This window comes from Lepidochelys olivacea (assembly GCF_965140295.1).
Source record: "Lepidochelys olivacea isolate rLepOli2 genome assembly, chromosome: 5".
NCBI lineage: Eukaryota > Metazoa > Chordata > Testudines > Cheloniidae > Lepidochelys > Lepidochelys olivacea.
In genome coordinates this window covers 301628-329424 of record NC_140415.1, presented here as the reverse complement: position 1 = coordinate 329424, position 27797 = coordinate 301628, and the positions used below count along the sequence as shown (strand labels likewise).

At 54.5% G+C, this 27797-nt stretch overlaps 2 protein-coding genes across 4 annotated transcripts in view; one reads left to right on the top strand and one right to left on the bottom strand.

Moving 5' to 3' along the window:
* The window catches only part of LOC311520448 (gamma-secretase subunit Aph-1b-like), a 28690-nt gene extending 24728 nt beyond the window's left edge, over positions 1 to 3962 (top strand). The window contains exons 5-8 of one of the 2 annotated variants that reach the window (XM_084627898.1): positions 96 to 140; positions 1754 to 1881; positions 2476 to 2599; positions 2918 to 3962. In XM_084627898.1, the coding sequence (XP_084484024.1) occupies positions 96 to 140; positions 1754 to 1881; positions 2476 to 2599; positions 2918 to 2955 (335 nt within the window). In that variant the 3' untranslated portion in view covers positions 2956 to 3962. The remainder of the gene's footprint in view (positions 1 to 95; positions 141 to 1753; positions 1882 to 2475; positions 2600 to 2917) is intronic. The other variant, XM_084627899.1, reaches the window with a different exon arrangement.
* Positions 3963 to 4858: 896 nt separating this feature from the next.
* CA9 (carbonic anhydrase 9) overlaps positions 4859 to 27797 on the bottom strand; it is a 68814-nt gene continuing 45875 nt past the window's right edge. Inside the window, exons 4-13 of one of the 2 annotated variants that reach the window (XM_084629630.1) lie at positions 27133 to 27275; positions 25717 to 25809; positions 25110 to 25176; positions 24383 to 24540; positions 23989 to 24130; positions 17371 to 17445; positions 6718 to 6741; positions 5934 to 5969; positions 5546 to 5639; positions 4859 to 5175 (exon numbers count right to left, since the gene is read on the bottom strand). In XM_084629630.1, the coding sequence (XP_084485756.1) occupies positions 5109 to 5175; positions 5546 to 5639; positions 5934 to 5969; positions 6718 to 6741; positions 17371 to 17445; positions 23989 to 24130; positions 24383 to 24540; positions 25110 to 25176; positions 25717 to 25809; positions 27133 to 27275 (899 nt within the window). In that variant the 3' untranslated portion in view covers positions 4859 to 5108. The remainder of the gene's footprint in view (positions 5176 to 5545; positions 5640 to 5933; positions 5970 to 6717; positions 6742 to 17370; positions 17446 to 23988; positions 24131 to 24382; positions 24541 to 25109; positions 25177 to 25716; positions 25810 to 27132; positions 27276 to 27797) is intronic. The other variant, XM_084629631.1, reaches the window with a different exon arrangement.

Here is a 27797-nt window from a genome sequence, read left to right as displayed (position 1 = left end):
GGTCACTGGATGATCGAGGTGCTAAAGGAGCACTCAAGGATGATAAAACAATTGCGGAGAAACTAAATTAATTCTTTGCATTGGTCTTTTTACAGCTGAGGATGTGAGGGAGATTCCCAAGCCTGAGCCATTCTTTTTAGGTGAGAAATCTGAGGAACTGTCCCAGATTGAGGTGTCATTAGAGGAGGTTTTGGAACAAATTGAAAAATTAAATAGTAATAAGTCACCAGGACCAGATGGTATCACCCAAGAGTTCTGAAGGAACTCAAATGTGAAATTGCAGAACTACTAACTGTGGTTTGTAACCTATCATTTACATCAGTTTCAGTACCAGATGACAGGAGGATAGCTAATGTGATGTGTATTTTTAAAAAGGGCTCCGGAGGGGATCCTCTCAATTACAGGCCGGTAAGCCTGACTCCAGTATCGGGCAAAATGGTTGAAACTATAGTAAAGAACAGAATTGTAAGACACCTAGATGAACACGATCTTTTGGAGAAGCGTCAACATGGTTTTTGTAAAGGGAAATCCTGTGTCACCAATCTACTGCAATTCTTTGAGGGGGTCAACAAGCATGTGGATGAAGGTGATCCAGTGGATATAGTATATTCAGATTTTCAGAAAGTCTTTGACAAGGTCCCTCACCAAAGGCTCTTAAGCAAAGTAAGCTGTCATGGGATAAGAGGGAAGGTCCTCTCAGGAATCAGTAACTGGTTAAAAGATGGGAAAGGATAGGAATAGTCAGTTTTCAGAATGGAGAGACGTAAATGGTGGTGTCCTCCAGAGGTCTGTACTGGGACAGTCCTATTAAACTTATTCATAAATGACCAGGAAAAAGGGATAAACAGTGAGGTGGCAAAATTTGCAGATGATGCAAAATTACTTAAGATAAAGTTAAGTCCAAAGCAGACTGCAAAGAGCTACAAAGGGATCTTACTAAACTGGGTGACTGGGCAACAAAATGGCAGATGAAATTCAATGCTGATAAATGCAAAGTAATGCACATTGGAAAACATCATCCCAACTATACATATAAAATGATGGGGTCTAAATTAGCTGTTACCACTCAAGAAGGAGATCTTGGAGTCACTGTGGATAGTTCTCTGAAAACATACGCTCAAAGTGCAGTGGCAGTCAAAACAGTGAACAGAATATTGGGAATCGTTAGGAAAGAGACACATAATAAGAGAATATCATGTTGCCGCTATATAAATCCATGGGACGCCCACACCTTGAATACTACCTGCAGATGTGGTTGCCCCATCTCGAAAAAGATCTATTGGAATTGGAACTGGAACACACACAACAGAGGTTTGCAGCTTTGCTTCCTGATCTCAGTTAAGCAACAGGTGTAGCAGCCCCTGCCCCTCCCGTACTGCACCCAATCCATCCCTTCCTCACCCTAGTCTGCTCCCCCACTCCTGCCATGTCTCCACTAACACCACCATCGACCCTTTTCTCACCCACGCTGCCCCTCATCACTGCCTCCTCCTTAAGGCACCCCACTACCACAGCCCCTCAAACTGCCTGCCCACTGCCGCCCCCATCACGGACATCCTGCTCGCACCCCACCCATCCCCTCACCAGCACGGCTCTCCACATCAGTGCCCTACGCTGCCCCTCAGGTAAAGCCAGTTCCCATCAACAGAGGGTGAGGAGTGCCCCACCCCACTAGGCCCTGACTCTGCCCGGGGCTCTGCTTGGTGGACAGCCTTGCCAGCCTAGCTGTGACCATCTATGCTCCTCCTCACAGCCTTCATGACCATGGTGATGATTTTCCTTCACACCTTCTGGGGAATCCTCTTCTTCCACGGCTGTGAGACCCAGCACTGGTGGGAGATGGCAGCTGTCATCCTCACTCACCTCATTGTGTCAGGATCGGTAAGCGTGGGCAGGGCAAACCGAAGATGTGGGCGGCTGGGCAGGCTGCTCCCACACCACTGGGTCACCGCTGCCTGAGTGCTGCAGGGAACTGGGTGGGTGGTTCTGGGCCAGGAATTACTATCTGGTAGGTGTGTGAGGGCCCCCTCAGGATGTGGGCCCTGTCAGGATGGGTGCTGCATGCAGAAAGACAGTCCCTGCCCCCAGGAGAACTGGGTGTTCCCCCATGACCATTGCTCCAGGGAGTCACCTGTGAGACCTGCATGAGTGTGAACAGACAGAGGCAGCCTCCAGGTACTAAAGCCTGTGAGTGAGAGATGCAGCACCCCTGAACCTCAAACTCCAAATGCTCCAGAGGAGTCTGCAGGACCCACTAGCTCCATGGGGCAGTGCCGTCCTGCTGCAGACCAGCGAGACAGCCCGGTGCCCTGGGCACACCAGCCCCATATCCCTCAGAGCACCGTGCCCCAGCCAGGTGCGGAGCAAGGAGTGTCAGGGAAGGAGATCAGAGCATCGAGGGGGCCTGAGCCAGCTACCTCTGGGGCTCCCCCGGCTCCTCCGCTGCTCTCATCCTGTTTGCTGCTCTCCTCCCAGACGTTTTGGAACCCCCTGTACGTGGGCAGCCTCATCCCCTCCTACCTGCTGATGTTTGCCACGGCGGCATGGGCCTACATCCTGTCAGGAGGCTGCACTCGGAACCTGCTCCGGTCCCTGCGGGGTGAGTACCCGCTCCAGCCCCACATCCAGAGCAGGAGCCCTGCCGAGGCCATGCCTCTGAGGGGAATGCTGGGAGGGGCTACCCCAGTATTGGGGGAGGACATGGCCTGCTTTGGGGCAGGGGGAATGCCCTGATCTGAGCCCCTTCAGCAGTGACATTAACTCTTTCCTAGCACTAGCAGGTGGGGAAACACCCCAATCTGGGGCTGTTCATCAGGGTGCTGCCCCTTTTCTGTGAGAATGGGGCAGGAAATGACCTACTCTGGAACCCTGTGAGCTGGGTGCCTGAACTCACCCCCTTGCCTTTGCTTCTCCACAGGGCAGCAGAGCGAGACAAGCCCCCAGCCAGGATCCTGAGGGTCCATCAGGAGCTCTCCCCTCAGCTGCTCTCTGCCTGCCCTGCCCTCCCTCTGGTGCTGTCAGCTGGGACCTACAGTTCCCTTCTCTGCAATATCATTTCTCTCTTCTGGAATGGGAGTCCCCCGATCAGTCCCTGCTGGAGGCAGGTGTCCGGGGGCTCCTGCAGCCAGGGAGTAGCCATCAGAATGTCTGATAGCTGAGGGCTGCTCACCCTGTCCTACCAACCCCTGTCCCTTCATGCTGTGGACCTGGACTGGTTTAGCCCACCCTTGAAAGACCCATGGTTCAACATGGTGTGAGGGGTTCTCCAGAACTCACTGTACCTGGTCCACAAGCAGTGTGTGTGGTGGGCTCTTTCTGCCACATACAGGGAGAGTCCTTCTCAGCCCCAGGAAGTCTGTGATCTGGTCAGCAATTTGCCTGGATACATCAAAGCGCCGAGCCGGGGAGGCTAGGCACTAAGGAGCTGCAACGTCCTTTCCCCTTGCCCAGGAGTGGCTGTACCAGGGGGCTGAATTCCCAGCCCTGGCCCCAAGTGCCTGGCTGCTGGTATGGGACAGACTGCCAGGTACTGGCCTGAGAAGGATGGTGGGTGGCATTCAATGGGAAATGCAGAACAGGTGGGTGGCAAAGGGTGAGGCTGACTGGCTGCCCAGCACTGGCATGGAGAGGGGATGAGTGGTGCCAAAGGGCTGATGCTGGTGCGGGAAGGGGATGGGCAGGTGATGCTGGCACAGTGCAGCTGGTAGCTGCATGCCTTGTGCAGACATGCTGGGAGGAGGGGCGGTGGCAAAGGTTTATCCGGGGCGGGATCAGTGACCCTGCCCATGTCTCTGGTGGGGGTGGATATGAGGTGCCCGAGCTGGCACCAGCCCTGGGGATGTGAGGTGGAACTGGGAGCAGGGACCCGGAAGCCATGCAGAGGCACCAGGGCAGAGAGCCAAGACTGACTGAGTTTGTAATGGGCTTTTATATCAATAAAGAGAAATACCAGCCTCAGAGAATTTGTGTGTGGCTGTGGGGGATGGGATGGGTCCTGCGCATGCGGTGCATCTGCCATGCTGGGAGTGGGAAGTTGGGGTGATACCCAGCTTGTATGCAACATTTCACGTGTAGGGGCAGGGTCATTATCCTTGTTTTACAGCTGGGGAAACCAAGGCACAGGCATGGAATTGACTTGTGTACGGTCACCCAACAGGCCAGTGGGGCAACCTGGAACAGAACCCAGCTGTTCTGAGCCTTGGTCCAGTGCTGTATGCACTGGACCACACTGCCACTGTCCTTGGGAGGGGATTGTGTGTCCTTGTTTTACAGAAATGGTGCAGGGACTCCACATGGCCACTAGGCGTCTGCCAGTACCACGGCACGTGGCACCGGCATCGAGTGGGTGAGTGGGGCGCTGGTTGGATGCTGCCAGGTGGATGCTGGGCTCCAGGCTGGCACAGTAACGAACCCCGCTGGAGGGTCACAGGAAGCTGGGCAGTAGCTGTCTAGCCTCTACTGCTGCATGCAGGGTGTCTGGCTGCTGAGCCCCTGGGGGCAGGCCAGAGGCCATGGGACCCCCCCCTCCCACCTGTGACAGGCCCCATGGCAATGACTTCTCCTGCTGCTCAGCCCAAGGTGCACTAAGAATGAATCCACTGGCGGGGGTGTGGGCCAGAGTAGCTACATGAGTGCTCAGGAAGGCAAAGCCCAGCTGCAGCATCCTTTTCTGGGGCTTCCTGGCTGCTCTAGCTGGAGCCATCCACTGTGCTGCTGAGGGCAGCTGGTCCCACACAGGGGTGCTTCCTAGCCCTGGCCTGGTGTATCTGCCTGGGGCGATCCCACAGCAGAGGAGCTCCTGCAGCAGAGGCAGGGCTGGCATAGCAATAGGTTTCTATTTCATTGATTTTATTGTATCTTTAAAAAAAGTATCTGTGAAAGGGGCAGAGTTTTTCCCCTCAGTCTCTGCTGAGCCTCAGTGCAGGTAACCGGGCCTCAAGGAGTGAAGGCCCCAGAGAAGGGGCCCCTGCTGCTCTGGCCACTTGGTGGGGAGGGAGGGCGTGCTTGGCTGGCTGTGAGTGGCAGGGTCCAGCCAGCAGAGCCCAAGGGTGCGTGTGCTGGTCTCCTTCCGTGTGCCAGAGGCCCTCGCTGGGCAGCAGGAGCCCTGCCTACACCGCATTCTCATCTGTGGTGGCTGCTGTGTAGATGACGTTGGGCTTGGGGTGAGAGTCCGGCCTGCAGGGAAGGGAGAACACTGGGGCGTCAGGGAGCCCTGGAATGAGCTGAGAAAGGACCGATCGCCTGCAACTCCCTGGCAGCCCCCCCTTCTGTGTCATGGGGCAGGTTCTCCCCACTCACACCCCCCCCCCCCCCAGCCTCTGGGCACTCTCTCCCTACACGCAGGAGTGGCTTGTGCCAGGTGAGCTGCGACTCTCCCAGCCTTTGCAGGGTAGGGCACAGGGGGGAAGGGGAACTTGGCTGGGGCAGCGAGGGAGAATCGTAAATTGAATGGGGGTTCAGGACAGAGGGAGGGAGAAGGGTCGGGGTGTGGTTCCCGCATCCAGGCAGCGGGGCGTGGAGCATGCCGGTGGCTCCCAGCTCTCACCTTGTGTTCTGGCTCCGCTGCTTGTGGATGTAGATGAGGAAGGCCAGAGCCGTGACTGCAAAGAGAACCCCAAAGAGACCAGCCAGCACGTCCGCTGCAGACACAGGAGAGCAAGGGGGGGTGAGGTACCAGACACAGAGGGGGAGGGAGAGCTCAAGGCCTGGGAGAGTGGGACCAAGCCAAGCGCTGCTCCCAGGGAGGGGAGGAGGAAGCTGGTGTCACAGCACAGGGGCAGGGAGAGGCCAGGAGAGCCAGGGCAAGGGATGGAGGTGACAGAAGATGGGGAGGCCGGGTGGCCCGGGGCAGGAGGTTGAGGCAGCAGAAGCTGGGTGGCCCTAGGGCAAGGAATTGGCAGGGAGGCCAGGGCAGCCCATCCTGCAGCACTCACCTGTCTGCAGGGAGAGGCCCAGCTGGTTTTCTGAATCTAAACATGAAACATGTGGGGGGGAGGACACAGAGACAGCAGGTGAGGCTGGGCGGGGACAGGTGCCAAAGCCACCCACCCCCTGTACAACCCCCCTGTGCCCCAGCCCACTGTCCCGCCATTGCATCCCCACATCCCAGCACGCAGCCACCAAGCCTGCCCCCCATCCGAGCCCAGTGTGCAGCCTTGTCCCATCCCCATTCTAGCCCAGTGTGCAGCCCCCCACTCCCCCCCGTTCGCTCTAAGCTGTGCATGGGTGCACGCGCGCACAGATACTAAACCCCGTGCACACAGCAAGACACCGTGCACACAAACATTTGCACAGAAGCACAACAATTTGCACATAAGACATTTTTTGTGCATACAGCCTGTCAGAAATTAGAGGGAACATTGACCCCCACACACACACATCCCAGCATGTGGTCACTGAAATCTGCACCTACCCACCCAATCTGTGTGTGTACCCCCCACCCCCATGTGCAGTGCCAGGCTCTTTCCTGGCACACAGCCAACTCCCCCCCCCCAAATGTAAACTCGTGTCACCCCGTGGACACATTTCCCACTCCCCCAACCCCTCCCACCATGGTGTGCCTTAAGGAAGCAGGTACCACCCCCCCATACTGGTACTGCCCTGGCCTGGCGGCTAACCCTGGTGCCCTCCCACGACAAGCTGGTGTTAAGGGGATGCCTGCCAATTCTTTCACCTCTGCCCCATCCTTGGGGCGTGGGGCCTGGGCCCAGCTCTTACCTCCGCATGGTGGGCAGCCAGCACCTGCAACAGATGCAACATGGTGAGCAGGCCGTGGGGGAGGGCGGTGAGAGAGAGAGAAGGGGGCTGACTGCAGCAATGGGCAGGCGTCTCCCATCACAGCCCCTCTGCCCCCTTTTATTTGGTTTTGGTAAAACAACTTTGAAGAGTCCCTGCCCCCCAGCAGAGCTGCGAATGCCTGCCCCCCATGGTTGCCCCTCCCCCTCCAACAGGGACACTCGCCCACTCTGCACCGAACCAGCCAGAGCAATGCAGCTGCTCTAAACCCAGCTAGTCAGTCCTTCAGCATGGCTCAGCTGCTCCCGGGGCTTGGCCTCTGCTCCATTTCTTCCTGGGTCTCCGGTGCTTTGTTAACCGCACCCCACCAATTTCCAGTTCAGGAAAACCCAGAGCCCAACCAGCAGCGTCTCTCACCCTCAACAATGCCCCCATCACACACAGAATTGCACTGGGAGACCCTCGGCCCCGCCCCTGCCTTGGGGGAGCGAGGGGAGGTCGACAGTCCTTTGGCCATGACCATCACCAATCTAGCCTCTGACAGAGCACAGAGCCCCCTTCCTCCTTTCCTGAGAGACTCCCGCTGCCCACACAGGATGCTGGACATCCATACAGAAACTGTGCCAAAACCCAGCTAGCAACACAGCTTGGGAAATACTGATTATCCACCACAACCCCAAGGCTTTTCCAGAGTCACTGCTTCCCAGGATTGAGGCCCCTGTCCCGTATGTACAGACTGCAGTCTTTGCGCCTATATTTTTCTGTTGCTAGATGTATACGTTTACATTGGCTATATTAAAACACATACTGTTTGCTTGCGCCCAGGTTCCAAGCAATCCCGATCCCTGTGTCAGTGACCTGTGCTCCTCACTATTTACCACTGCCCCACCAATTTTTGTGTCAAACTTTATCAGTGATGATTTTACATTTTCTTCTAGGTAACTGATAAAAATGTTAAATAACATAAGGCCAGGAACTGATGACTGTAGGACCCCACTGACAACCCACCTGTTTGATGATTCCCAATTACATTTTGAGATCTAAAAGTTAACCAGTTTTTAATCCAGCTGTGTGCCATATTAACTGTATATCATTCTAATTTCTTAATCAAAATGTCCTCTGGTACCAAGTCAAATCCCATACAGAAGTCTGGCTATTGCATCATCAGTACTTACCTTTGATGTAATCTCATCAAAAAATAGCACATTTATTTGACAAGATCTATTTTCCATAAACGCATTTTGGTTGGCATTAATTATATTACACCCACCCCCTTTAATTCTTTATTAATCAAGTCCTATATCAGCTGTCCCATTATTTTGTCCAGGAACAACATCAGCCTGACAAACCTGTAGTTACCTAGGTCATTCTATTTAACCTTTTCAAACAGTCACACACCATTAAATAGTGGCACAATCACTCTCACTGCTAAATATTTGTGCCTTATTTCTAGTCTGAATTTGTCTAGCTGCAGCTGATAGCCATTGGAGCTTGTTCTGCCTTTGTCTGGTAGAATTAAGCACGCTTTGTTAGCAGACATCTCTTCCCTATGGAGGTAATTGTAGAATGTGATCAGTCACCTCTTAGCCTTCTTGTGGCTAAACTAAATAGATGGAGTTTATTTAGTCTCCATTCCAAAGCAGCTTTTCCAAATCTTGAACACTCACCACTCTGTCCTGAACCTTTTCCTATTTTTCAACATTCCCTTTGAAGTGCGGCCTCCGGAGCAGGACACAGTGTTCAGCAATGCCATATGCAGAGGTAATAGAACCCCCCCGGCAGGCAAGGACCAGGTTTTGTTACCATCAGGCTGGGCACTCCTGTGCCAGTGTACATCTGCCATAATCACTGAGTCCTTCAAGTGATAAAGGGCCTTGAAGGCCAAGACCAGGCGTTCAAGTGTGTGGCACCCGGCACTGGAACTCAGGGTGTGTGCAGGGGAAGTGCCCAGAGCCCAGAAAGCCCAAACAGCCTGAAAGTGCTTCATGGACAAAGTGTGAATGTTGTTTATTCTTCTAGTGCCCATGTACCTAGAGCCCCTCCCACTCCAGAGAAACTGTCCCATTCCCCCCCACTAGCCGTTGCCAGAGCCCAGGGCCCTTCCAGCACGGGAGAGACCTCCACACACAACCCACATGAGATGCACTGTCCTAGGGTTGGGGGTTCCACGACTACCGCTCCCAAGAGAAGGAGGCGGGTGGTGGTGATTGGGGATTCTCTCTTCAGGGGGACTGAGTCATCTATCTGCTGCCCTGACCGGGAAAACTGAGAAGTCTGCTGCTTGCCAGGGGCTAAGATTCGTGATGTGACGGAGAGACTGCCGAGACTCATCAAGCCCTCGGATCGCTACCCCTTCCTGCTTCTCCACGTGGGCACCAATGATACTGCCAAGAATGACCTTGAGCGGATCACTGCGGACTACGTGGCTCTGGGAAGGAGGATAAAGAAGTTTGAGGCACAAGTGGTCTTCTCGTCCATCCTCCCCGTGGAAGGAAAAGGCCGGGGTAGGGATCGTCGAATCGTGGAAGTCAACGAATGGCTACGCAGGTGGTGTCAGAGAGAAGGCTTTGGATTCTTTGAGCATGGGATGGTGTTCCAAGAAGGAGGAGTGCTAGGCAGAGACGGGCTCCACCTAATGAAGAGAGGGAAGAGCATCTTCACGAGCAGGCTGGCTAACCTAGTGAGGAGGGCTTTAAACTAGGTTCACCAGGGGAAGGAGACCAAAGCCCTGAGGTAGGTGGGGAAGAGGGATACTGGGAGGAAGCACGAGCAGGAGCGCGTGAGAGGGGAGGGCTCCTGCCTCATACTGAGAAAGAGGGGCGATCAGCGAGTTATTTCAAGTGCCTATACACAAATGCACGAAGCCTGGGAAACAAGCAGGGAGAACTGGAAGTCCTGGCACAGTCAAGGAATTTTGATGTGATTGGAATAACAGAGACTTGGTGGGATAACTCACATGACTGGAGTACTGTCATGGATGGATATAAACTGTTCAGGAAGGACAGGCAGGGCAGAAAAGGTGGGGGAGTTGCACTGTATGTAAGGGATCAGTATGACTGCTCAGAGCTCAAGTATGAAACTGCAGAAAAACCTGAGAGTCTCTGGATTAAGTTTAGAAGTGTGAGCAACATGGGTAATGTTGTGGTGGGAGTCTGCTATAGACCACCGGATCAGGGGGATGAGGTGGACGAGGCTTTCTTTCGGCAACTTGCAGAAGTTACTAGATCGCACGCCCTGGTTCTCATGGGAGACTTCAATCACCCTGATATCTGCTGGGAGAGCAATACAGCGGTGCACAGACAATCCAGGAAGTTTTTGGAAAGTGAAGGGGACAATTTCCTGGTGCAAGTGCTGGAGGAACCAACTAGGGGCAGAGCTCTTCTTGACCTGCTGCTCACAAACCGGGAAGAATTAGTAGGGGAAGCAAAAGTGGATGGGAACCTGGGAGGCAGTGACCATGAGATGGTCGAGTTCAGGATCCTGACACAAGGAAGAAAAGAAAGCAGCAGAATACGGACCCTGGACTTCAGAAAAGCAGACTTTGACTCCCTCAGGGAACTGATGGGCAGGATCCCCTGGGAGAAAAACATGAGGGGGAAGAGTCTAAACTGGGAGGAGTGGTAGATACGCTGGAGGGTAGGGATAGGATACAGAGGGACCTAGAAAAATTGGAGGATTGGGCCAAAAGGAATCTGATGAGGTTCAACAAGGACAAGTGCAGAGTCCTACACTTAGGACGGAAGAATCCAATGCACTGCTACAGACTAGGGACCGAATGGCTCGGCAGCAGTTCTGCAGAGAAGGACCTAGGGGTGACAGTGGACGAGAAGCTGGATAGGAGTCAACAGTGTGCCCTTGTTGCCAAGAAGGCCAATGGCATTTTGGGATGTATAAGTAGGGGCATTGCCAGCAGATCGAGGGACGTGATCGTTCCCCTCTATTCGACACTGGTGAGGCCTCATCTGGAGTACTGTGTCCAGTTTTGAGCCCCACACTATTGGAAGGATGTGGAAAAATTGGGAAGAGTCCAGCGGAGGGCAACAAAAGTGATTAGGGGACTGGAACACATGACTTATGAGGAGAGGCTGAGGGAACTGGGGATGTTTAGTCTACGGAAGAGAAGAATGAGGGGGGATTTCATAGCTGCTTTCAACTACCTGAAAGGGGGTTCCAAAGAGGATGGATCTAGACTATTCTCAGTGGTAGCAGATGACAGAACAAGGAGTAATGGTCTCAAGTTGCAGTGGGGGAGATTTAGGTTGGATATTAGGAAAAACTTTTTCACTAGAAGGGTGGTGAAGCACTGGAATGCGTTACCTAGGGAGGTGGTGGAATCTCCTTCCTTAGAAGTTTTTAAGGTCAGGCTTGACAAAGCCCTGGCTGGGATGATTTAATTGGGGATCGGTCCTGCTCTGAGCAGGGGGTTGGACTAGATGGCCTCCTGAGGTCCCTTCCAACCCTGATATTCTATGATTCTATGATTCCCCAACCACCACCAGAGCCCAGACTAGGACGGCCCTCCAGCCAAACCCCAACACAAGACAATCCCAGCACCAAAGCCCATCAAGCCCAGAACCCCAGCAGAGGCTCCGACTCCGACTGGCCCAAGGAGAGCCCTTCCCAGCAGCTGTGCTGGCTGCAAGCAGGTAGGAAGCACAGAGATGGAAGAACCAGTTCTAGCCACCAAAGGGAGCAGTACCTTCTTCGGGTGCTTTGTCCGTGCTTCTCCCTGCAGCATCCTCAGGGGCAGGAGTCACAGGAGGATCGCTGCCATCTGGGATGAGCTTACAGGGGACTCGAACATGCACAGTCTGGGGGGGAGGGGCTTTTCCAGCCAAGGGCCACCCGCAACCCTCGCTCTGAATCAAGGAATAGCCTAAAACTCCATCATGGAGCCCTGGAAATCCAGAAATACTCTAAGCATCCAAGCGAGGCAGGCCATTACAAATCTGATACAAAACTACTAAAGATAGTTAAGACCCAGGCAGATTGCAAAGAGCTACAAAAGGTTTCAGAGTAACAGCCGTGTTAGTCTGTATTCGCAAAAAGAAAGGGAGTACTTGTGGCACCTTAGAGACTAACCAATTTATTTGAGCATAAGCTTTCGTGAGCTACAGCTCACTTCATCGGATGCATACCGTGGAAACTGCAGCAGACTTTATATATACACAGAGAATATGAAACAATACCTCCTCCCACCCCACTGTCCTGCTGGTAATAGCTTATCTAAAGTGATCATCAGGTGGGCCATTTCCAGCACAAATCCAGGTTTTCTCACCCTCCACCCCCCCACACAAATTCACTCTCCTGCTGGTGATAGCCCATCCAAAGTGACAACTCTTTACACAATGTGCATGACAATCAAGTTGGGCTATTTCCTGCACAAATCCAGGTTTTCTCACATCCCCCCCACCCCCATACACACACAAACTCACTCTCCTGCTGGTAATAGCTCATCCAAACTGACCACTCTCCAAGTTTAAATCCAAGTTAAACCAGAACATCTGGCGGGGGGGTAGGAAAAAACAAGAGGACACAGGCTACCTTGCATAATGACTTAGCCACTCCCAGTCTCTATTTAAGCCTAAATTAATAGTATCCAATTTGCAAATGAATTCCAATTCAGCAGTTTCTCGCTGGAGTCTGGATTTGAAGTTTTTTTGTTTTAAGATAGCGACCTTCATGTCTGTGATTGCGTGACCAGAGAGATTGAAGTGTTCTCCGACTGGTTTATGAATGTTATAATTCTTGACATCTGATTTGTGTCCATTTATTCTTTTACGTAGAGACTGTCCAGTTTGACCAATGTACATGGCACAGGGGCATTGCTGGCACATGATGGCATATATCACATTGGTGGATGTGCAGGTGAACGAGCCTCTGATAGTGTGGCTGATGTGATTAGGCCCTGAGATGGTGTCCCCTGAATAGATATGTGGACACAGCTGGCAACGGGCTTTGTTGCAAGGATAAATTCCTGGGTTAGTAGTTCTGTTGTGTGGTATGTGGTTGTTGGTGAGTATTTGCTTCAGGTTGCGGGGCTGTCTGTAGGCAAGGACTGGCCTGTCTCCCAAGATTTGTGAGAGTGCTGGGTCATCCTTTAGGATAGGTTGTAGATCCTTAATAATGCGTTGGAGGGGTTTTAGTTGGGGGCTGAAGGTGACGGCTAGTGGCGTTCTGTTATTTTCTTTGTTAGGCCTGTCCTGTAGTAGGTAACTTCTGGGAACTCTTCTGGCTCTATCAATCTGTTTCTTTACTTCCGCAGGTGGGTATTGTAGTTGTAAGAAAGCTTGACAGAGATCTTGTAGGTGTTTGTCTCTGTCTGAAGGGTTGGAGCAAATGCGGTTGTATCGCAGAGCTTGGCTGTAGACGATGGATCGTGTGGTGTGGTCAGGGTGAAAGCTGGAGGCATGCAGGTAGGAATAGCGGTCAGTAGGTTTCCGGTATAGGGTGGTGTTTATGTGACCATTGTTTATTAGCACTGTAGTGTTCAGGAAGTGGATCTCTTGTGTGGACTGGACCAGGCTGAGGTTGGTGGTGGGATGGAAATTGTTGAAATCATGCTGGAATTCCTTAAGGGCTTCTTTTCCATGGGTCCAGATGATGAAGATGTCATCAATATAGCGCAAGTAGAGTAGGGGCTTTAGGGGACGAGAGCTGAGGAAGCGTTGTTCTAAATCAGCCATAAAAATGTTGGCATGCTGTGGGGCCATGTGGGTACCCATAGCAGTGCCGCTGATCTGAAGGTATACATTGTCCCCAAATGTAAAATAGTTATGGGTAAGGACAAAGTCACAAAGTTCAGCCACCAGGTTAGCCGTGACATTATCGGGGATAGTGTTCTTGACGGCTTGTAGTCCATCTTTGTGTGGAATGTTGGTGTAGAGGGCTTCTACCTCCACAGTGGCCAGGATGGTGTTATCAGGAAGATCACCGGTGGATTGAAGTTTCCTCAGGAAGTCAGTGGTGTCTGGAAGGTAGCTGGGAGTGCTGGTAGCCTGGATTTGTGCAGGAAATAGCCCAACTTGATTGTCATGCACATTGTGTAAAGAGTTGTCACTTTGGATGGGCTATCACCAGCAGGAGAGTGAATTTGTGTGAGGGGGTGGAGGGTGAGAAAACCTGGATTTGTGCTGGAAATGGCCCACCTGATGATCACTTTAGATAAGCTATTACCAGCAGGACAGTGGGGTGGGAGGAGGTATTGTTTCATATTCTCTGTGTATATATAAAGTCTGCTGCAGTTTCCACGGTATGCATCCGATGAAGTGAGCTGTAGCTCACGAAAGCTTATGCTCAAATAAATTGGTTAGTCTCTAAGGTGCCACAAGTACTCCTTTTCTTTTAGCTACAAAAGGGTCTCTCAAAACTGAGTGACTGGGAACAAAATGGCAGATGAAATTTAATGTTGATAAATGCAAAGTAATGCACTTTGGAAAACATCATCCCAACTATACATATACAATGATGGGGGTCTAAATTAGCTGTTACCACTCAAGAAAGAGATCTTGGAGTCATTGTGGATAGGTCTCTGAAAACATCCACTCAATGTGCAGCGGCCGTCAAACAGAATGCTGGCAATAATTAAGAAAGGGATCGATAATAGGACAGAAAATATCAAGTTGCCTGTATATAAATCCATGGTACGCCCACATCTTGAATACTGCGTGCAGATGTGGTCACCCCATCTCAAAAAAGTTATATTGGACTTGGAAAAGGTTCAGAAAAGAGCAATAAAAATGATTCAGCGTATGGAACGGCTTCCATATGAGGAGAGATTAATAAGACTGGGACTTTTCAGCTTGGAAAAGAGACAGCTAAGGGGAGCTATGATTGAGGTTTATAAAATCATGACTGGTGTAGAGAAAGTAGATAAGGAAGTGTTGTTTAATACTTCTCATAACACAAGAACTAGGGGTCACCAAATTAAATGAATGGGCAGCAGATTTAAAACAAATAAAAGGAAGTATTTCATCACTCAGCGCACAGTCAACCTGTGGAACTCCTTGCCAGAGGATGTTGTGAAGGCCAAGACTATAACAGGGTTCAAAAAAGAACTAGATAAGTTCATGGAGGATAGGTCCATCAATGGCTATGAGCCAGGATGGGCAGGGATGGTGTCCCTAGCCTCTGTTTGCCAGACGCTGGGAATGGGCGACAGGGGATGGGTCACTTGGTGATTCCTTGTTCTGTTCGCTCCCTCTGGGGTACCTGGCATTGGCCACTGTCAGCAGGCAGGATCCTGGGCTGGATGGACCTTGGGTCTGACCCAGTAGGGCCCTTCTTATGTTCTCGCCTCTTTCAGCTCTGCCAGCAGCCTTGCTAAATGACGCTACGTCTCCACCTTACCTGAGTCGCACCCCCACAGTCCCAGCCCTCTTTTTGCCACATTTGAGTCACTCCTCAAACCCTCTGCTCCTCCTGCCTCCGCTGCTCTCTCCACAAAGGAATGCGGCAATTCCTTCCAAGAGCAGATTGACAAACTATAATGTGACCTTCCCCCTCTCGGCTTGCCTTCCCTTTGCCTCCTACAGCTCTCGCCGCCTTCTCCCTGAGAACAGAGGCAGAAATTTCTCATCTGCTCGCCTCCTCGATCCCCAGGACCATCTGCTCCCTTGTGCCACTCTCATTTCCTCCTTTACCCTTCTCCGTAACCGCTCACTGGTCTCTGGGGCATGCCCCTCTGTGACAACACCTTCCCATGGCCGGCAGGCATGCTTTAGTTTCTCCCATCATAACAAACAAGCTCAGTTCCCTTTCAGTTCTAAGGCCACAGGACACAAGGTTTACGCTCGCTGGCTGGCGTTCCGCTCCACTCTGGCTCTTGTTCCTTGCGCTTCACACTCACCCAAGTCTGTCATGACCTCTTAGCCGACACAGACCCATCCGCCTTGACCTGTCAGCTGCCTGCCACCCAGTCGCCCAGGCTCTTCTTGAAGTCTTGTCCTGCCTTGGCTTGTGTGACTGCCCTTCGCTGAGTCTCCTCCCACCTCTCCAATTGCTCCTACAAGGAGTCCTTCTGAACTTCCCCCTCAGTCCCACTTCAGCTGTCTGGGGGGTTCCTCAGGGCTCTGGCCTTGGGCCCCGGCTCGTCTCCCGCTACACCTAGCACTGAGTAATTTCATCTGCAAACACAATACCAGCTCTATGATGGTGATTCACAGACCAGTCTCATTCTGTAGAACACTAACATCTCAGCCTCTCTTGCTGACATTGCCTCCTGGAAGTCTCACCGTGAGCTCAAGTGCAACATGGCTAAACCAGAGCTCTTAATCTCCCGCAAAACACAAGTCCACTACCTCCTTTCCTGACCACAGTGGACAACAACAGAACCCTGCTCGTCACTCAGGCCTGGAACTGGGGTGTCATCATTGACATGGAGCACTCTCTAGTTCCTCACATCCAGATTGAGCCTGAGTCTTGGAGCTTTTTTTGCATAACATCACTAAGATACGACCTTTTGTATCCAATCACAAGCTAGAACACGTCAGCTCATGTCTCCATTACTGCGCCAGTCTTGACGCGTGTCTCATATGCATGGGGAATGCTGTTGCAAAGCTAATTTCCTAGCCTGTCGCTCTGGCCACAGATCCCTCCCCTGCCACCCTCTTCTCTAGCACAGGGGTTCTCACCCCCCCGCAACATGCTGTAAAAACTCCACGGCCCCCCTGTGCCACAGCAGCTGGTTTTCTGCACATAAAAGCCAGGGTCGACGTTAGGGGGGAGCAGGCCGGGCACTTGCCTGGGGCCCCCCGCCACAGGGGCCCCTGCAAAGCTACATTACTGAAGCTTCAGGGTCAGCCCCGAGTGGCGGGGCTCAGGGCTGTGGGCTTCAGCCCCATGCAGTGGGACTTCGGCTTTCTGCCCTGGGCCCCAGCAAGTCTAACGCTGACCCTGCTTGGCGGCCCCCCTGAAACCTGTTCGCAGCCCCCCAGGGGGCCCCGGACCCCTGGCTGAGAACCACGGCTCTAGCATATCCAACATTTGCTTCCTTGCTTCCCTTTCAAGGCCCTTCATGGCCTATCTCTCTCCCTCCACCCCCCCATACGGTGTTTAAAAGAAACAAAACACCCCAGCCAGCAAGAGTCTGAGATACAGGGGACAAACTAGCTACTGACACTCCCATCCCCCCACCCTCCAAAAAGACCCCTGGCAATACCTAGTACAGCAGAGCCCATCCCCCACAGCCAGCCACTGAGACCACCCCACGCCCCTCCCTCCAGCAAGCACCCCACCCCATCCCCCCCCCCCGAGCAGAGCCATCCATCCCCCACAGCCAGCCACTGAGACCACCCCACACCCCTCCTTCCAGCAAGCACCCCGCCCCATCCCTCCCCCCCCCCCGGAGCAGAGCCATCCATCCCCCACAGCCAGCCACTGAGATAGTCCCGAGCCCCTGCCCCTCAGGAGCACTCAACCTGCACAGATCCACAGCCGCACCCAGCCACCAGCAGAGTCAGGCCACGCTGCCCCTCAGAGCCCCGAAGCCTCTGGCCAGAGCCCCAGCAGAGGCTCTGACTCTGCGCAGACAAGGTGGAGCCCCCCACAGCTGTGCTGGCTGCAGGGAGACGGACAGGGCAGAGCCAGAGCCAGCCCCAGAGGGGATAACAAAAGCCACCAGGAGGCAAGAGATACCTGCTCCTGGAGCTTCGTCCGTGCTTCCCTCTGTGGCACCGTCAGGGGCGGGCGTCATGGGGGGAACTCCACCGTCTGTGGTGAGATACAGGGACTCAAACACGCATGATCCAGGGGCCTCCCAGCACCCCCTGTGATCACCCCTCAGCCATCCCCCCAGCCCAGGTATACCCAGCAACTCCCCTGGAATGCCTGCACCGAAGCCAGGAACAGCCCAACCCTGGCCCCGCACCCGCATCCAAAAATGTCCCAGGAACCCTCACAGTCTCCCCCTCATCCCGTAAACAGCCCAGAGACTCACTGAATTCAAACTCCTGCGGCAAGGACACTCCAAATCCTGTGCCCATGCCATCCCTGCCCCTGGGACCACCCTGCAGGCAGCTTTAGACTCTTTCTAGAATGCTCGTCCCAGCCCGAAGCCCTCACTAATGGGGCAGGACCCTGCATGAGGGGCCAGGCAGGTAAAGTCAGGGCTCTGACTGCTGTGCCCCGTTTGTTCAGCACAAGTCTCTGTTAGGCTCGGCTTTGCCTGTGTAAGCAGAGTCAGGATGAGCTCCACCCTGACATCTGGTGGTGAGGTCTGGCAAGTGATCAATGGCTCCATGTCTAGTTGGCAGCCGGTGTCAAGCGGAGTGCCCCAAGGGTCGGTCCTGGGGCCGGTTTTGTTCAATATCTTCATAAATGATCTGGAGGATGGTGTGGATTGCACTCTCAGCAAATTTGCGGATAATACTAAACTGGGAGGAGTGGTAGATACGCTGGTGGGCAGGGATAGGATACAGAGGGACCTAGACATATTGGAGGATTGGGCCAAAAGAAATCTGAGGTTCAACAAGGATAAGTGCAGGGTCCTGCACTTAGGATGGAAAAACCCAATGCACCGCTACAGACTAGGGACCGAACGGCTAGGCAACAGTTCTGCGGAAAAGGACCTGGGGTGACAGTGGACGAGAAGCTGGATATGAGTCAACAGCGTGCCCTTGTTGCCAAGAAGGCCAATGGCATTTTGGGATGTATAAGTGTAGGGGCATAGCCATCAGATCGAGGGACATGATCGTTCCCCTCTATTCGACATTGGTGAGGCCTCATCTGGAGTACTGTGTCCAGTTTTGGGCCCCACACTACAAGAAGGGTGTGGATAAATTGGAGAGTCCAGCGGAGGGCAACAAAATGATTAGGGGTCTGGAACACATGACTTATGAGGAGAGGCTGAGGGAACTGGGATTATTTAGTCTGCAGAAGAGAAGAATGAGGGGGGATTTGATAGCTGCTTTCAACTCCCTGAAAGGGGGTTCCAAAGAGGATGGATCTAGACTGTTCTCAGTGGTAGCAGATGACAGAACAAGGAGTAATGGTTTCAAGTTGCAGTGGGGGAGGTTTAGATTGGATATTAGGAAAAACTTTTTCACTAGGAGGGTGGTGAAACACTGGAATGCGTTACCTAGGGAGGTGGTAGAATCTCCTTCCTTTGAAGTTTTTAAGGTCAGGCTTGACAAAGCCCTGGCTGGGATGATTTAATTGGGGATTGGTCCTGCTTTGAGCAGGGGTTTGGACTAAATGACCTCCTGAGGTGCCTTCCAACCCTGATATTCTATGATTCTAAGTTGCGGAAAAGAACTTCAGGGGCTGATCTCATTTGCATAGGCACACCCACACCGCCTAGAATGAGGCCATAGCTGCCCAAATGGTCACTTTGGTAGCTGTGGGATCCCCAGTGTCTCTGTTATTGGGGCGGGAAGAATAAATTGTTATTACCCTGATTATGGGAATCAAGGACAGTGGAACTGCACTTGGTCTTTTGTTATGATGGAGGGACTCGCCATCAACTAAGTAGCACTCTGACAGGTTTCAGAATAACTGTAATAGATAGAATATCCCAGGTCGGGGTTCAAGGGTTGTGTCTGTGGGGATTTGTTCTTGTGCTTTTTCAGGGAGTTTCTTGAGCAAATGCTGTAGTTTCTTTTGGTAACTCTCAGTGGGATCAGAGGGTAATGGCTTGTAGAAAGTGGTGTTGGAGAGCTGCCGAGCAGCCTCTTGTTCATATTGCCCCCCTTCCTCAGACGTTCTTGTTAAACCCTGGATTTGTGCTGGAAATGGCCCACCTTGATTATCATACACATTGTAAGGAGAGTGATCACTTTAGATAAGCTATTACCAGCAGGAGAGTGGGGTGGGGGGAGAGAAAACCTTTTGTAGTGATAAACACCCATTTTTTCATGCTTTGTATGTATAAAAAGATCTTCTGTTCTTTCCACAATATGCATCCGATGAAGGGAGCTGTAGCTCACGAAAGCTCATGCTCAAATAAATTGGTTAGTCTCTAAGGTGCCACAAGTCCTCCTTTTCTTTTTAAGTAGCACTCGCTAGACAAGGGTCATGGGTTCCAAAACTATGAACTGAGAGAGGCTGGGGACAGGTATTAATACTTGGTGGCATGGGCCCTCTGGGGAGGGCCTTACAGGCTAATTGCACTTCCTCCTCTCTCCACTGTGGAATGTCAGAGCTAACTGTGATTCCATTAGGAGTCTGGTTACAGGCTGCTGAGCTGCATTCGCTTTGGGCTGACAGTGCACCAGCACTGGGGCTCCCCTACTGCAAGCTGAAATCACCTAAGAGCTGACATCACTGAGTGTTGTGTTGAGTAGTGGGGGAGCCTGACGCTATATGGTGGAGCCATTTGCAGCACGGTGGGCAGAGCGGCTGGTGGAGCAGTTCAGTTTGTGGGATGGCGAGCAGAGCAGAGCGGCTGGCAGAGCGGAGCCCCATGGAGAGGTGGGGCCATCAGTGTTGGACCACGTAAGGTGCCCCTTAACACACACCCCCATCTCCACCCAGGTTGGGAGGTTAAAACTCTGCAGATAAACTTTTGAACTCTGGGGCTGCCCTAACCAGGGACAGAGACTTTTGCGTCGTTGGACTTTTGGGACTTTGGGTGATTTGGGGTTGCTGGACTCAAGAACCAAAGGGAAAGGGCATGCCCCAATTTGCTTGGGGTGGGTTTTGCTCGTGGGTTGTGTTATGAATCCTGTTGGTGATGTTTCCCCAACATAATGCCATATTGTTTCTCTCTGTTATTAAAAGGCTTTTTGCTACACCCAGACTATGTGCTTGTGAGAGGGGAAGTATTGCCTCTGGGAGGCGCCCAGCGGGGTTGGTATATATTTGTCCCAGGTCACTGGATGGGAGCTTGAGCCGGTTTGCATTGTGTTATTGGAATGGAACCCCTAGATACTGAACCTGGCCCTTGTTGCTGCCAACTGTGACAGGCAGAAGGGTTACACCTGATTCCCTGCCGGGAACTTGGCTTCCTTTGGGACCGTGTGCCCCTAGGCCAGGGGTGGGCAATCTTTTTGGCCTGAGGGCCACATCTGGGTATGGAAATTTTATGGTGGGCCATTAATGCTCACAAAATTGGGGGTTGGGGTGCAGGAGGGAGTGAGGGCTCCAGCTGGGGGTATGGACTCTGAGGTGGGGCCAGAAATGAGGAGTTCAGGGTGCAGAAGGGGGCTCCAGACTGGGGCAGGGGGTTGGGGTGCGGGAGAGGGTCAGGGGTGCAGCCTCTGGGCGGCGCTTACCTCAAGCAGCTCCCAGAAGCAGCGGCATGTCCTCCTCTGGCTCCTACGTGGAGGCGCGGCCAGGCGGCTCTGCGCACTGCCCTGCCTGCAGGCGCCGCCACTGCAACTTCCATTGGCCCCATTTGCTGACTAATGGGAGCTGCAGGGGCGGTGCTTGGGGCGGAGGCAGTGTGTGGAGTCCCCTAGCTGTCCCTATGTGTAGGAGCCGGAGGGAGGACATGCCCCTGCTTCCTGGAGCTGTGGGGAGCAAGCTCCCAACCCCGCTCCCTGGCAGGAGCTTGAGGGCCAGGTTAAAATATCTGAAGGGCCGGATGTGGCCCCTGGACCATAGTTTGCCCACCCCTGCCCTAGGCACTGCCCACAGCACCTGGGTGGCAGAGACAGGGGTCTGGCTCAGATCAGGGACCTGGGCCCAGCCTGGCTGGAGGAGTCATGCTGAACTGCAGGCTGCCACGAAGAAAGCCCTGAACTCTGCAGCAAGTGGCACCTTCCTCCCGCATACACAACCCCAAGCCAAGTTCCACGCCCTGCTATAGCCTGACAGAGATGTCCAGGGCTAGGCCGGAGTCAGAGGATGCTGCTCTGGGAGGGCCTCCTCCCACTGAGCCTGTGGACCTCTCCACCCAGCAGCCAGTGCGCCAGGAACTTGCCAGAGGGAATCTGTCCCTCTGAGCTGCATCACCTGCCCCAAAGACAACAGAGATGCATTAGCTGGGCCTAGCCACTTCCCTCCCCCACCTCCAGGGACCTTTAACTTCTGGGAGCCATAGAGGCCCAAGAGTGGGTCAGTGGATCTGAGCTGTTCCAGCAGAGCCCTGGCCCGTGGGTGCATGCTGCACCAGGGTGCAAGCTCATGAGCACCACCCCAGGAGGGCCAGAACCCCGGATGCCCAGCCAGCAGAAATTAAAGAGGCACACAGGAAATGGGCCCTCAGCCATGCTACCAATGGCTTCAGCTCTCACTGCAGGTTCAGCGCCTACAGCAAAGCGAGCAGAGCAAGCCCAGCAGCACCCGCACTGCCCTGTGCTAACCATCACTCCCCCCCCAAGACACCATCACAAGGGGCCCTTCGAGCCCCCTCAACCAGGGCACTTACAGAGGGAGCTGGTGTGGCCGCGAGAGACAGCCCCCCCGCCCCACTCCAGCAAGCACCTAGCAGGGACAGAGCTGCAGGGTCCTCTGCTATTCCCCAAGGCAGCAGCCAAGCTCTGACCAGGGTGTGATAGACGAATCACTCGCACTGTGCCCCGGGTACTCAATGCCTGGCTGGGAAAGGGGCGGGCAGACCCCAGGAGCCATGGCTGGGGCAGCTCTTGCCAGCCCCGCCCTTACAATGTGCAGCGCCGGGGCCTCCTGGTACGGCCGACATGCTCAGTGCCACCACCGAGTTGCCTGGTCTCACGTGCAGCCGGAGGCAGCTCAGCCCCAGCCTGGCCTGCAGCCCATTTCCTTTCCCACATCTGCCCAAAGGCAGAGGCTCTTGCCAGACCATGGTCACTGCAGGCAAGGAGGCACTGTGGCCCATCATAGTGCTACAGTCCCCCCCTCTGCCCCACTCCCTGTGAGGCTGCGAGTCCCAGACTCCGTTCCCTCCAGAGCCTGTTTTAAGCGGTAATGTTTGGGATGGTAGAGGAAGAACAGCCCGTTAGCGTGTCACCCTGTCCCCTCCTGCTGTCCTGGAACAATCACACTGTCTCCCTGGGGCACCCAGGCTGCTCTGTGGGAGAGCAGCCCCAGCTAAGGGGTTAGAGAAGGGCTCAGCTCGTCCTGGTTTGGGGCAGCAGCTCTGGCCAGAGCCCACTGATGGTTTTGTGCTCCCCCACGTGACAGAGGGGATCATATCCCCCTGTGGAGGTGGGACACCCAGACCTGCCTCTCCTCACTGCTTCAGGGAGCCGTGTTACGTCTGTGCAGATACATCAAGGAGCCTGTGGGGCAGAGTCAGGGACATGTTCTTCTCCAGCGAGTCTGGTTCCTCCTTCACGCTGGGCAGCAGCAGGATTGACATCCCCAGGGCTTGCTGAGCCCACAGCATGTGACCCCTCTTTCTAGGGCGCCTGCACTGTCTCTCCTTGAAACCCACCCTCACCTGCATGACATGTGCTGTAAGGGCGAGCTCAGTGACTGCAATTTCCAAGGCCTCTGCCGCCTTCACTGTGCCAGGGCTCCGGCACGTCCACCAGCACACGCGGCTTGGTGGTGGGTTAATCGTCTGCTCTACAGGCAGTAACTGAAACTGGGCCCAAAACACTAAGACTTTGGGACACATGATGGGGCTCTGCCAGGCAAATGTTTACCCAATGCGGTATCACAGGCTGTTAATGGTTCTGTTATCGCCTGGTACACACCAGCTGTATCCTGCACAGGGTGGCTTTGTCTGTGGGTGAGACGCAGAGGCATGCCGGGGCTCGGCCCACTTGCTTGGCCCAGCCTCAGTCGTTGAGTGCTTCAGAAGTGGGGCAGTGAGACTGCGGCTTTCCTAGACCACTGATGGGTCAGGAAGCTCAACAAGCACCTAAGCTGGGGAAGGGGTGTTCCAGGGAAGGGTTCAAAGAAGCTGAACTGACCAAGCTCTTTCAGAAGTGGGGCAGAGGCATAGCCAGGCCCAGAAGTGGGAGGAACAAAATACCCCTGGAGGGTGTGTTCTGGGATTTCAAAGAGCCCGGCTCCCCTGCAGCTCCTGCCTGGCTTTGGCTAGCAGGACTGGGGACACACAGAGAAGCACCCAAACGCCTGGGTCCCAAAGTGAGCTGGCGAAAACTGCAAACAACTTGCTGTGACTATTTGTTCAGACACATTCCTTTTGTGCCCTGCTGGCATGTCAGCTGTGAGGCCAGGACAGAGTGGGCCCTGGAGACCAAGCTGCCTCTCCCCACAGAGCCCCTTGCATTGTTGTGGGCCCAGCGCTCACTGATACTAGCTTACGTGAGCTATTCCTTCCTGGGACACCAGCATCCTGATTCTGCTCTGCTCTGCCAGGCTTGTCTGTGTCAAGGTGGCATGCAGGAGAGAACCGGCCAGCCACATCCCACGGCTCCTTACCAGGAAGCGGGACCCGCCTCGGGCTGAGGGCTGCCTGGAAACTCGCCAGGACTTTCCGTCCGTGCAGGCTCTGGGTTAGCCGGAAGTTGTTCTGCAGATCCTTGTCATCGTCTCCCTGCAGCGTGGTCTCCAGCAGCGAGATCTGGAGAGGGAGGGTTGAACGGAGTCACTAAGCCGCCCCTGGGAGCCTCATGAACGCAGCCAGGATTCAGCACTCAGTGCCCTGGTGCAAGGGGGGCTGGCTTCAGGTGGTCTCCGGTTGCCTACGGGCCACCCCCACCGTTGCTGGTGCTGGCTCGCAGCTCCTAGTGTGACAGGCATGGCAGAGCCACCTGCGGGCAGCCCCACCCACGCCCAAGAGGAGAACAGGCAGGCCCTCACCCCCCGGACGGACCTGCTCCTTGGACAGCAACACCGTCTGGTTGAAGACAGTCCAGTTCACCGTCTGGTAGCAGGGAGGGGTGGTCAGAGAGCCACTGTAGCGGTAATAGCGGCCTAGGTTGGTAGGCAGCAACCCTTCAATATTGAACCCAGCCACTGCCGTTTCCTTGCCTAGAAGGGAAAAAATACTGCCGGTGCTCTAGAGCAGCATGTCTCCATGCTCTAGAATAGAGAGACAGCACGATCTAGAGCAGCACAGCTCCACGGACTAGAGCACAGCAACAATCAAGAACTGCACAGGCCCCTGGGGATCCGAATCAGGACAGCAAGATCCTGGTCAGCACGTCCCCAGGAGCCAACCCCCAGAGACGGTGAGCGGTGACTGCTCCGCCGCATGGGAACTGCCCCCTGGTTTCGCTGCAGAAGCACAATGCACTGGACAGGCACAGCCAGTCTGCACAAGCCCCGGATGGACAAGCCTAAGGCACCAGGGAAGTCATGTCATTGGGACAGGTGCAGAGTGGGAGCCCGGAGAATCCCGAGGGATGAGACAGGTATGCAAATGCTGAGCGGGAATCCCTGAAAGGCCTTGGCTGAGCGGGCCACTCATTGTCTGTCTGTCTCACAGGAGCTGCCTGCCTCTGTCTGTCTGGCATGCACAAGCCTCTCCATGCAGCAGGCAGCTCACTCGCTGCCCCGGGCTGTCCCCATGGTGGGCATTAGGCACGCAAAGGCTTTACCTTCCTCTTGGATCTCATCCAGCTGCTCAAGCAGAGGCTGATAGTGCACGTTGTCCTCCGGCCCAACCTGTAACGCACAGACTCAGCAGGTGTGAGAGCACAGGCACCAGGAAGGGCAAGTCTCCTGCCTATTGAGCCCCCGCAGCTGGGTCACAGCAGGGAGCATCGCTCCGAACATGGGACTAATATCACTCTCACAGGCAGAGGATCGACCTGTGACCTCCCTGACTGACTTGGCTGGGGTCAGGGCATCCCCCAGCACGGCCCTTCCACCCCCTGACCAGGATCAAAGCATGAACCCTACCACTGACCAGCGATTAGGGCATCCCCTAACCTCACCTGGACCAGTGTGCAGAGCACATTCTGCCTCCCACCACCAGCATGGCCTGGTGATCGGGGCATGTCCCATCTCCGCACTGGCATGGCCCAGTTGACAGGGCATTCCTCCCTCCTGGAGATCCCCTGCCCTCCACTGCCCCTATTTCCCTCCACCCCAGAATTGCCTCAGTCCTCGCCTACCCTGCCACGCCCAGCCCAGTGATCAGAACATCCCTGCCAGGCACTGCCCCCACCCCACCTTCCCAGTGACTGCCCCCATTGGCATCACCTGCAGGAAAGCTGCCAGCACTGCTAGGCCACCGGGCTGCCTCATTGCCTCTTTGATGCTCTCATAGCTGGGGTTGTAATAAACCATATGGATCTGGAATCAAAGCACAGAACCCCCTGAGGCTCCATTGTGCCATGGATGAGTGCTGGACCACCCAGACCTGCACTGGTCCCAGGGTGACCCAACCAGGTGTGGCCAGCCCCAGCACTAGGGCCTCTCCATTAGCAGCGCCTGGGGCTTGGGCACCTGGCCAGAGCCCCCCACTTGGCACCAGGCAAGCTCCCCAAACCATTTACGGTGACCTGAGCATACTGCTGCTGCTGCCAGCCCCTGCTGCCCCAAGAGCCCACCCTGCCACCAGCCTCCCCCATTTTCTGCACATGGGGCAGGGCTCAAGGTCGTCTCCCTGGTGCCCCTCTCGCTGGGACAGCAGCATGCTGGCAGCCAGCTCCAACTCCTGTCCTCCCTGATGCACTGGGCCCTGGCGGCTCCGTGTGAACAGCAATGTGGGAGGGAGGGTAGAACAAGTTAGGAACCAGACCCAGGCGGCAAACAGCCCCAGGATCTCTGTGACCACACAGCTCTGGGCTGGTGCCAAGGACGAGGGCACAGCGAGCTGTCCCCACTCCCAGGCCCAGAGAATATCACGGCCCTCACATGCCAAGAAGCGGGCCAGAGTTCTGGGGAAAAGATGAATCATCCTCCAGCACAGGGCAGCCTGCACTGGGAGCTCTGCGTTGACCCCTCCTTAGGGCCTGGGTCCCCTGGGATAGTTTGTGCCCCCCAGGCACATTCTCGGGCAATTTTAAAGGGGGCTGCGATGGGCCCTGGACTTAGGTGGGGGTGGGCTCCCTGTGGCCCGAGCACCTGGTTAGTGCCAGGGCAGTCTGGCTGCAGAGCAGTATGGATTGTTTATCCTGTACGCAGAGTGAGTGCTCCCCGTGTGGGTCTGTCCCTGCGCTGTGCACCGGGTGCCTGGCTCCAGGCTATTCTCTCCCCACCCCCACCCTGCTGGCACAAGGTCCCTTCCATGCCTCACTTCCCCTCTGCTTCCATGTTTCAGGCTGTGTCATAAACTCTGCTTTGATTTCAGTTGCTCAGCCCGAAGCGCAGGATTCCTCCCTCTGGGTTGCTGGCACTGGGCACTTGACCTGTGCCCTGAGAGGGTCTGAGTCAAGAGCGGAGATTGTGGTCGGAGCACTCCACTGAGGGCAGGGGTGGCAACTCCCCGCCAACGGAGCTGCAGTGTGGACAAAGGGCAGCCAGTGACCTGGGGGTGCCACAACCCCCTCAGGGCCCTAGCCCTCACCCTGTGCAGACAGCTGGAGCGGGTGGGACTGATGTGATCATCGCCAGTAACTGAGGCACACCCGGGGAGCAGCAGGCAAAAGGGGAAGGTCCACGACGGATCTTTACCTCCCCATCATAGCGGCGTCCGTCCACGGTGTGTTCTGAGCCCGGCCCTGCCGGGGAGCCCCAGTGCAGGTGCAGCTGCATTGCTCTGTGCTCCTGGGGGTAGCCGCTGGCAATAGTCAGAGAGCCTGGCAGCTGAAGGACAACTGCAGGAGAGAGGGAGTGAAGCGGGAGAGGAGTCGGAGGTGGGCTCTGATCCATGCGCTGGCACCAGGCGGAGATGTGTGTTATCGAAAATAGTCAATGTGGTGTAATGGAAACCAGGTCTTGGCAAAGAAACCGATTGCATTCTTTGATGCAGTTAGGAGTTTGGTTGAGAGAGGGAAGGGTAGAGATGTAACACACTGAGACTCAGTACAGTGCAACACGCAGTTAAAACCGTAGCACTATACAGCAGAAACAGAGCACACGTTAAATGGATTATGCCCCAGCTTACCAACAGCTCTCAAAAAACAGCTGCCAATGGGGAATCCTCACTGATCAGGGGAGTCTATAGTGAGGTTCTGCAGGGATCAGTTCAAGGCCTGACACTATTCAACGGTTTCACTAATGCTCTGGCAGTAAGTCACTGCTGATGCCACAAAGATCGGCAGAGCAATAAGGATGAGAACAGGGCAGCCACACAGACCAATCTGGATCACTTGGTAAGCTGGGCCCATTCCAACAAA